The sequence below is a fragment of the Mytilus galloprovincialis genome, chromosome 5 (assembly GCF_965363235.1).
Source record: "Mytilus galloprovincialis chromosome 5, xbMytGall1.hap1.1, whole genome shotgun sequence".
NCBI lineage: Eukaryota > Metazoa > Mollusca > Bivalvia > Mytilida > Mytilidae > Mytilus > Mytilus galloprovincialis.
Window position 1 is genome coordinate 31,737,852 of NC_134842.1, and position 11,462 is coordinate 31,749,313.

The 11,462-nt window shown below is 33.8% G+C and overlaps 1 protein-coding gene across 1 annotated transcript; it reads left to right on the forward strand.

Moving 5' to 3' along the window:
* The first annotated feature begins 8,221 nt into the window (after positions 1–8,221).
* Positions 8,222–11,211, forward strand: LOC143075616 (complement C1q-like protein 2). The gene is made up of 4 exons (XM_076251098.1): positions 8,222–8,514; positions 9,287–9,387; positions 10,062–10,286; positions 11,044–11,211. Exons 1-4 carry the CDS (start codon positions 8,280–8,282, stop codon positions 11,152–11,154), a joined length of 672 nt encoding a protein of 223 aa, XP_076107213.1. The 5' UTR covers positions 8,222–8,279; the 3' UTR covers positions 11,155–11,211.
* Positions 11,212–11,462: the final 251 nt, after the last annotated feature.

Here is an 11,462-nt window from a genome sequence, read left to right on the forward strand (position 1 = left end):
GAGATTCTTTAGATCGGTCGATCCAAACACAACTCTCCAAATCCTAAGATAACCTCAATACATCTTTGTACTGGCATAACGCCTTTTGCAATAGACGGTAAAGTGTGCACACCGTAACTTGGTGAGCTCTATGTGTTTTTTGTAACACGAGAAGCCTTTACGAATGAATCAGCTGTACCTGGTGATGTAACATGTACATTTACTAAAACACTAGCACTCCACTCCACTACCTTCAAGACAACTATCAAGAGCTTTGAAAGCAGCCATTTCAATGTTTAGGCCAATGAACATCATGATAGAGTTTTCCTCATCATACATTTGAAGCTAGTTTATTGTATTAGTTTTGCTACCGTGAAATGGGGTTGATCAAAGCAACAACTGGAGTTTGGCCTGGATTAAGCTTTCTTACAGCGCTATAAATAATGTTCAATGAATGTTGTATTTTCCCAACTGATTTTGTTTGCTCATGAATTAGAGGTAGAAGGGCAGACACTGCTGGTATTTTTCCCATCTGGCAGTACTGCAACAGAATAGGCGGATTATGAAATATTTGTACCCACTCTAGCCTTAACACTTGAATTTCCCGAATCATGTTTCAGCCATTTGAATTCCCCTTTTGATGCACGTGGGAATTAGAACATAATGATTAAAATTTCTCCTTCAACTAATGAGGTATCTGATTCGCTCAATCTTAGAACAGCTGGTGGAGGATTTGAATAACTCTCTGGTAAAAAGAAACTCTTTTTGACTGGCATTTCAACATAGAATCAGATTGGTCAAATGTTTGAACACACCTTGAACATCATCTGAAATATCTTTCAATAAAGAGATGCATGTACCATGGAATTAATCTTTTGACGATATACTGCTTGGATTGTGGTCAATGTTGTCTAATTTAGATGAAGTAAATACATTTTGTAGTAGGTTAGCAGGGCAAACAATATTGCATTGGCCATAGAAATAGAAATGTCTAACACTCGGTCGTAGGAGACAGGTAGTCCAAGTTTAAAGATAGTATCTACTAATCACGTTTTCTAGTCTTACAGTGTATGGATCATGATTCCCAAATGAGCACAATCTGGAGGTACATGATATGGACGGTTGGATAGTTTCTTTGTACAACTATACATCAGAAGCTGTGCTATTGTTAATGTAGACTAAGAATATGAACGATCCTAAATGTTGGGTCCAAACTGAATCATACTGACCAAAAAAAGCATTGACTGGGGTACAGAAGCTTCCTGATATTCCTTTGGAAAGGTTCCTTTAAATTCCGAATTTAATTCGAAAATATCATTACGAACAAACGTACAGTAGCTGCTTTTAATATGTTGACCAACTCATTATCAAAGTCTTCTAAAAAGTAAACTAAAAAAAATACTGAACTCCGAGGAAAATTCAAATCGGAAAGTCCCTAACCAAACGGCAAAATCAAATTATAAAACACATCAAACAAACAGACACCAACTGTCATATTCTTGACTTGGTAAGGCATTCTCAAATGTAGTAAATAGTGGATTGAACCGACTCTTCAATGAAGGACCAATGTCATCTTTCAAATCAAGAATGTTTTCACGGTCTTGATTGTAAGCATCTAAGTCAGGGAAAATAGATACACATCTGTCTTTTAGTCGAGAACTATAAACTCAAAATTAAACATCTGCACCTAGACATGTTATTTTTTTCCATATACAGTTTACATAGATCTGACAACTTGTAAACACTGATGGTCTCATCGCATGACCTTGTTTCATTTATATAAGAGACTAGTTCTGAAAATGCAATACCATGGATTTGTCTTTCCTTCTTAGATTCGACAATATCATTTTTCATTTCAATTCGAGATGCTCGTTTATATAAGGAAACTAAACATTTAGAGTGGTGTGGTACTTTGCTTCCTGTGCAATTAAATCACTAGCGCTTTACTTTGCAAGTAACAACGTGTCATTTAATTTAGTGGTCATTCTCTTAGACGTGTATCTTGACCAAATGTTGAGGACTAATGAAAGACTTCTTGTTCATTTTCATTACAGAAGAACCAAACAGACTGGTTATTGGGAACTAAACGGAAAAGCTATATCTAGTTTTCTTTTTAGATGAGGTTGCTTTATCATCTATTCTCTCATGTGAGGTTTGTTTTTCAGCTCTATTCAACTTTGTTTTGTTGAGTTTTAAGTTGCAATATTTGTGCCACCATACTTTGTGGTCAATGAAAGACTGTGCTATTCCAGATCTCTCATTTTAGTTTTCAATGCACACATAAATGCCTTTAGGCATCAATCGTAATTCATGAAACTTCTTAATATTGTCAGCTGGACTATATAAAGTGATCAATTATATCAATTTTTTGGACTCTTCTTTTCGAATTTTGGCGGCCATTTTGAATTTGTTGGCCATTATGGAATTATTTTTGATTGTTCCGTATTGAGAAAAGAATAATAAGCATCATAACTAGCAATCTGTTAAGTTTTGTGCTTTTATATTCAATTGATCAATTAAACCATTTTTGTGGACTCTGCCTCATCACTGTTGGCGGCCATTGTAAAGTTGGTGGCCATTTTGGATTTTCTATTTATAACTCCATACCCCAAAATCTTAACTTCATGTAACACTGTGCAACGTTTCATGCTTTTACCATGAAATGATCAATTCTAATAATTTTTTGGACTATATAGTATGATTTTTGTCGGCCATTTTGAATTTGTCGGCCATTATGGAATTATTTTTGATTGTTCCATATTCGGAAAAGATTAATTAGCATTATAAGTACATGTAGCTATATGTAAAGTTTTGTGCCTTTATATCGAAATGACCAATTAAACCATTTTTTGGACTCTGCCTCATGACTGTTGGCGGCCATTCTGAAATTGGCGGCTGTTGTGGATTTTTTTTCTGATGGCTCTTTATCCAAGATTGTTAATAAGCATCATAGCTAACACTGTGCAAAGTTTCATGCTTTTACCATAAAAAGACCAATTGTCCCAAAATATAAGACCTAGTTGCTGGACTATTTATTTGGCCCTTGTAACCTTTTTGATTCGAGAGTCACAGATTGTACTGGCCGGACCAGTGAGTGTAACCAAGATGACTGGGTTTAAGTAAGGATAAAACAATCAGGAGCTGACTTTTATTTTACTACCAATCCAAATGGGGGAAAACTGAAAATACAAATATAAATACAATTTTACAATGTGTTCAATGATAATTAAAGTCCATTAAAAATACGGATAAACAGTTCGTAGATATATAAAGCTATTAATGTTCTTTATAATAACAAATGGATGAATATTCTTGTAATACAGTTAATATTTCAGTATATGCGTCGAGTATAAATATAACTTATCGGCTTACGTTTATAGCAAACATTTTCAATTCTGTTTTGTTATGACCATATGAAGTTTAAAATGACAATTACACCAATCCCCAACGAAAATTCAAAACGAAAAAACAAACACCTCACTTGTAATACAACCGCAAAGAATTCCGTTATATTGACAATAACAAAATGAATAATGTCTTAGCAAAATAGACAGGCTTTATTTCCGTTCTCCGTTACTCTATCAAAAAAAAATTCTTTTAACTGTGCAAATTATTTTATTTGGCGTCATTTTGTCCTAGGTTTATATTGTCATATCATGTACATGGCGGCATTTTGTTCAAAGATATGGTTGACTTTCTGAAATTTTTTATTGATTTTGTATTTACATTGTTTCATAGATCAAATTTATTCGCTCAGTGTATATTCACTTGTTTGTTTTCATATGTCTTTTGATTGAGTTAAGCTATTTCAATTGATATCTTATAGTGTGTCTTTCTTTGTTGTGATGTTATTCTATTGTTTCAGTTAAGGGTGAAGATTGATACCTCTTAATATTTGTGAACCCGCTGTATTTGTTTGCACTTTTCCGAAGTCAGGAACTAGATATTCTGTGGTTGACGTTTGTTAATGTGGTCCAATGATTCTCGTTTCTCGTTTTTTTTTTAAATAGATTAAACCGTTGGTTTTCTCGTTTGAATGGTTTACACTAATCATTTTTTAGTTCCCTAATTAGCTTGCTGTTCGGTGTGAGCCAAGGCTCCTTGTTAAATACCGTATTTTTACCTATAATGGTTTACTTTTACAACGATGACTTGAATTGAAAGTTGTCTCATTGGCACTCATACCACATCTTCTTATATCTATCATATTGTACTGTTATCTAAGTAATATTCTATAATTTGATGTTATATACCGTCTTCCTTGTTAAGCGTGATAAACTTAGTTACTTTGTTTTCTGCCTGAGAAATTGCATTTTTTTTCAAAATCTATATCAGATATGCTCTGTTTAAATCCTCTTTCTGAAATAAGATATAAATATTATCAAGATACTAAGGTTGTAACTCCCTAAGGCAAAGTTAATGTCAGATCAATCTGGATATTCTTTTTATTTCTTTTTTCTTTGTTATCTCCTAACTCTTCTGCATATGTATACTTACCGGTCTTTCGAATATTAATGTTTGAGCGTTACTGCTGTAGGTTACTTCAAAACATTATGTCGAAAGCAAAACAATGAAATGTTATTTTCAAATATTCAATTAACAAATGAAATAGCCTCCAGCCTAGTATTGAAACAGTTTCTGTGAGCACGACACGTGTTTTTGAATAGTATGTCATGCATGCAGGTGGACTTTGGTCTAGTTTGAATATCCATTGAAGCTTTGTTCTTTTTTTATTTTATTTTCCTGGTACAGGTAGGACATTGGCTCGAATTATGCAGAAAAACCCTCTCATATCATTATAATGAGAAGAGAAATATAAGTTACATAGTGTGCTAGTGACCTAATACGGTAACATTTTGATAGGTCACTAGTCTAAATTTCACACGTTGAGATAGTCGGTAAGATTAATTCGTTACATAGTGTGCTAGTGACGTAATACGGTATATATGGGGTCAGTAAATTCCATATGGGACAATATCCCTAATGCGCCTCCGATTGAGGAACACAAAAGTTGTTTGTAAACAAAAAATCTCTGTGTAGTGATATTGAACATGTTTCAATTTTAACAAGTGACTGAGCTTAACTATTTGTGTTGATCTGGAAAGTATAGGACCTTAGAATAAATGTGTAAAAACTATGGAGTTATTATATGTATTCAAAGTATTAAATTTTCAAAGAAATTATTGTGTGAAAAAACAGAGCCGCATCACGAAAGGATTTTCGGGGTATGCTAATTTACGGAAAAATGAATCACACTTCGTACCCCGAAAATTTAACCACATATGTGAAAATGTCTCAGCTTCGAAACAAGCCATCATACATATACAAGTTTACGATATGGGCTGAGCTAGAGAAGAAAACGTTACCATTACGGCCTATGGAGAAACAATTGCGCATATTGCCCCATATGGGGCTTCGCTCTCACCCAATATGGAATTAACTGACCCCATATATACCGTATTACGTCACTAGCACACAATGTAACGAATTTATCTAACCGACTATCTCAACGTGTGAAATTTAGACTAGTGACCTATCAAAATGACCAAGTCTTCAATACCGGTAGCGTTAAGAAACTACTTCCATTGATCCCACAAAAACAGATGCCAACAATAACAACTTGATAGGTTTAAATGTGTTTTATGAATTTATTTCCATCTTAATCATCAATTTCTTCGTCTGTTGAAACTTTTCAGATTTGTTCTCAGTACCGTTTTGTTTTTACAAAGGGACGTAACACTACTACTAACCGTGTATGAAATAAGTCCCGCCTCCTTACTAACCTAATATGAAATATACACAGTCTCCACGCGGACACTTTTAACCAATCATATACCTAGAAATGTATCGGAGGTAAGATAAAGTACTATGAAAAGTGTTTAACCAATCCACATGTTTATTTTCTTTGTCTAGGTGGGTTATTTTTTTATATCTTTGTGTATTTTTAGCAGTATGCTGAGTCTCGCTTGATTTTTTTAAACAATTTTTACATTTATATGCCTTTTATATAGCTTACTTTACTGTATGGGTACTGTTCATTGTTTAAAGTCAAATTGTAACATGTATTCGTTTAATTCTACGTCTTTGGTTGCTGATGGCTCATTTGTAATCATACAACATCTTCCTATATTTATACCATTGTACCTTATTGGTTCTTTCTCACGTCTGGGTCATCTCTGTACATTTTTTTGTGTGTGTGTTGGGGGAGGGGGTTGGGTGCTTTAAAAGTAAAAATAACAACAAAAATACAAACTCCGAGGAAAATGCTTAACGGAAATGTATGTTAATGGCAAAATCAAAAGCTTAAAAACATTAAACAAATGTATAAAAAATATCATATTCCTGACGTATACATCATTAAGAGATGATTTTAGCTTCCCAATTATGAACTTTCCCTTTCTATAAGCAACATTACAGTAGCGCCTGCATACGGAGTATATATCTCCCAATTGATACGATATTCCCGGGCTTGTATTTCATTTCATGGCTTCATTGATTGAAGATTGATGTTCACAAGGAAGCTATTAAACCAAGAGTTCCAAATTGTGAAGTTGAAAGCATCCATTCCTATATTTTACGGACGCTATCACGAGTTGGTTGACCGTTATTGAATAACCGTTTCACAGATGATATCGGATATGTTCCTTATGTCGTAACTACAATCCCCTCCCCTTTTCACGAATGTGACCTACCGAATTTGACTATTTATCGGATTTGTAATAACATAAGCAACACGATAGGTGCCAAATGTTGAGCAGGATTTGCTTACCCTTCCAGTGCACCTGAGATCACCCCCAGTTTTTGGTGGGTTTCGTGTTGCTAAGTCTTAAGTTTTCTATGTTGTGTCTTCTGTACTATTATTTGTCTGTTTGTCTTTTTATTTTTAGCCATGGCGTTGTCAATTTATTTTCAATCTATGAGTTTTACTGTCCCTCTGGTATCTTTCGTACTTCTTTCATTAAAAGTTCCCAACATGATTCTTAATCTATTTAAGTCGGAACTAGATACACGTCATTGGATTTTCAAGTTTAAAAACCAAGTGTATTCAAAAGAACCCAGACCTTATGTTGTCCGTATCTATTATTGCACCGACGATGATAAGCGTATTATCTGAGTTGAAATAATAGATATGTACTAACAATAAAAGTAAACTAGCACATATATTCACCCTACAAAACCGAATGAGCTTTTTTATGATAGAAGTGAATCATGTGAATGCAACTTATTCGATAGATGTGTGCTTTATAACTTGACATTTGATACAAACATTCGCCAATTATTGAAGCGTTTCTGTATAGTGAATTCGTTGTGTGTTTACCATTTTCACTTGCTAAAACATTTCTCCGGTTATAGATGGAGTCGACATTTGACCTAGTCTGAATAATTTAAATAACACATTCAAAGAATGCTTATATCTATGCATTACTAGTAATGCATATCTATTTTTATGTATATTATTTTTAACTTCTCTATAACCTTTGTACTTGCATGGTTTTATGAGAATAAACTATATATCTATCTATATACAAATGACATCCTTCCTTTTCCCCGACTTCACGGACTCAAAAACGATACATGTACATGTTTATAGGCATTATGGTCCAGGCGGCGGTGGCGTCATCAATGTATCAGTTTAAATCGGGTTAGATTATGAGGAACCGCTAGTGGTAGGTCAAGAATGTTTCTTATTTTTGTATGAACATTGGCACATTATATTTCCATTTAGATTAGTCCTGGTCTAATGACCTTCGAACGTTTGCTTGGTTCACATGTATTAGTTTCTTATTAGGTCAGATTATATGGAACCAATAATGAAAAGTCGATGTTCGTATTATCATTACCACATCTAATTTCCCTGGAGATTATTTGATCCCGTCCCCTTAGTCATTGTTCATTGACTTTGAATATTTTGCATAACGTACATGCTATATTGCTATTTTGATTTCAACATTTATTTTTTACTATCAAAATAACAATAAAGGCGAGACATTTCTCTGTATCAATAGTTTGTTTCTAACACATGACTACTTAATTGGATTCACTGAGACTAAAAAAGGGACATATGAGATTGAGACTATAGTTTAGAGTCAGCATCGTAGTCGACATCATTTTTGGAGTAATTGTTCACAAATGACATCTAGTTTTATCACTTTCTTTGTGACCTATTTAGAAAAACCGAGGTTAAGAAACGTCCCAGAACGTACTATCCCTCTGATCTGTATAGTATATATGTCTGATATCTTCTTATCTTGATTTTGAGACAATTACTTTGTGACTTTATATCAATCATCTGTGTAACCATGTATTTTGGATTTTGTTTGCTAGTTTTAATTCCGTTGATAAGTGCTCTTTTGCCAGTGAAGAACAACGAAGATGCTGTAATCAATTTCTTTGAGCACAAGTATGAGGAATTGAAAGCTCTAGTAGGCGATTTAGAGTCTAAATTGGAATCCACAGAGGGAATGAACATTGAATATGCCGACAGGTTAACTTCTGCTGAAAAACTTATCAAGGAGCTAAGCGATAGCCATGATGGTAAGTTAACACTGTTAGTAGTTCAGCGAAATGGAAAATAACAAACACAAAAAAAAAAACGAACTCCGAGGGAAATCCAAAACGGAACGTCCGTAATCAAAGGGCAAAATCAAACGCTCAAACCCATTAAAATCATGGATAACAACTGTTATATTCCTAACTTGGTACAAACATTCTCTAGTGCAATGGTGGATTAAACCTGGTTTGATAGGTAGCTAAACCTCTCATTTGTAATTACCCAGCATCCACTGCATAACAGAAACTACTAAGATTCCTCGTTTGAATATAGCTTACTATATATTTACAAATTTAAAAATTAACTCGTAATAGAAGACAGTAATCGCTCAACAATGCTTCTTCAAAAAAATCGCAACAGTATCACCAGCATAAACAAAGGTGACAGTAGTTTACTAAATTCGTATAATCAATTAGGAAAACACATCTTGTTTCATGTAAAAAAAGAAAATTAGGGAATCGCATAAAATTTCAAAGGAGCGAGACCATGTATGCCCGTTTGGATAATTGTCTTTTGATATCTATCATCTTTCATTCCAATTAACACTCAGTCGCAATCGGGAATACGACACAATCGAGAAAACCACATACTATGAAGGTATCTAAATATCCAAGACTTCGCGAACATGTAAGTTTGGTCTTAAATGAAGACCATAGTCAGGGTCAACAAAAATATGGGAGGTTTGAACCTAGAAATCGAGAAATTATTATTCAATAAATATAAACCAATTTGCAATAATAGATTAACTTTTTTCAGATCACAAACGAGCGTTCACTGATTCGCAGGTTGCTTTCTATGCCAAATTGTCTGGAAGTCTACATGGACTGAGTGCTCATCAAACCATCAAATTTGATGAAGTAAGTACTTTATATTTGTTTTTGTCACTTTATAAGTAAATGATATATAAAGGTAGGAAATTTACATAAAACAAGCTGCGTCGGACAGAATTCGTATCACGTGATTCGTATATATGTTCATCCATGAGACTTGGATTGATTTTGGAATCAATAATGAGGCCCCTCATGGGGGGGGGGGGGGGGTCCTAGTAATCACATAACCACCATTTTTTTGCCAATATAATCACATAATCATTAAATATTTGCTTATCTTTAGTAATCAAATAATCATAAACTAAAAATACAGTCCTAGGTAATCAAATAATCATGAAATATTTGGCTTAATAATCAAATAATCATTAAAAAAACGGCCAAGTAATCACATAATCAAAAACCCCATGAGGGCCCTCAATAATTACGAAAGAAAAGTCTGAGGTGAGTTGTTTTCGTTTTGTAGGGTTCATCTTTAGTTTCTACCATGCAACATTTGCCGTTTTTTAAACTGATTCTTCAAAAGCTTTTATTTTATTTTTATATATTTCATTTGTATTCTTACAAAGTCATTTAAACATATAAATTTATAAAGTTTGCAACCAGTAAGTATATATACTTGAAGTATGTAGTATTATTATAAGAAAATATATTTTTTGTTTTATCTCCGATTACCAGTAAGTGATACGACTTCAATTTTTCAGATTGTAACAAATACATCAGCGTCTCTTTATGACACAGCAACCGGAATTTTCACTGCTCCGGTTTCCGGCATGTACGTCATTTCCTGGACAGCTAATGTCAACTATAAGCAGGCTCAGGCAACGGAACTGACGGTCAATGATGTAGTTAAAGCTTCGGCTTACGCCGACACTGCGCAGGGTGGAGATGGTGATTATGGAAGTGCATCTCAGACCGTTGTCTTGCAGGTAATTGTAAATACACTCATTATAGATACAAGGATTAAATGTGTGTGCCCTGACGCGCGTAACATTGTTAATTATTTTCTAAATGGTTCGAAACGATGAAATGAAGCTGTTCTTAAAGCTATAAAAATTATGACTAAATGTGAAATCTCGACCAACGGAAACAAATTTCGACCCGTAATAACAATAAAAAATATTCATTGTGTTGATACAGTTACTGGTTGGTTGTAAACATCTTTCCAATTGAAAGTCTTTAGAAAGCGTTTTTTAAAGGTTTTTTATGTTAAGTACTTTGATTTATTATAAAAGAACATTCAAAGTAATAATAGATGTGTAAATCCAAAATACAAGTTTAATAGAAAGGGGCATTTTTAGGTTAAAAGTCAGCCTTTTTGGAATAAACAAGTACCCAAAACATTTGACAAGCTCAATGTTGTCGGAAGATTCCGCAAAATGTAAACAAATTGTATCAATGATAGTATATAGGTGCTTTTCCATATATGATGGGAGTTATTAGAATATCGTTATAAAACACTTGACAAGATTCTTACCAGGATACACCAAACTTAATAACAAAAAAGAAATTATAGAACATATACATAACCTCCATTTTATAATATGAATATACCTGCGTGATCCAAATGCATCAAAGACAGGGCTTTTTTTACTAGAACTTAATTTTTGCATTTTAAAATGACGATAAGGTATTATATACATGAATACAAAATGGTATCACAGTGTGTGTTGTTTTCTTCTTCAGGTAAACAAAGGTGAAAAAGTTTTGGTTCGAACAGGTACAGACGGAAATGGCGATGTCCATGGCGCTGATTATAGTACATTCTCAGCGTTTTTACTTTTCCCTCATGCTTAAAGACTTGATTTGCAATTCTACCTTTTTGATATAATAAATTCGAAACAGGAAATACAATTATCTATTATATGATCAGCCTTTACATCATTTTTGTGTACATAGGCTTCATTTCACGTTAAAGCAATTTGCATACCTCTCGTGACATTTCATGTTAAATGTGACTATCATGCAGTTCGCTCACATCTTGTTTTCAGTCTGTGATCCATCTGAAATTGATAAACCACGTCCACTTATATGTTTGTCCATCTGATGAGTTAAGCCTTTTTCAACTGATTTTTATAGTTCGTTCTTATGTTGTACTGTTATAC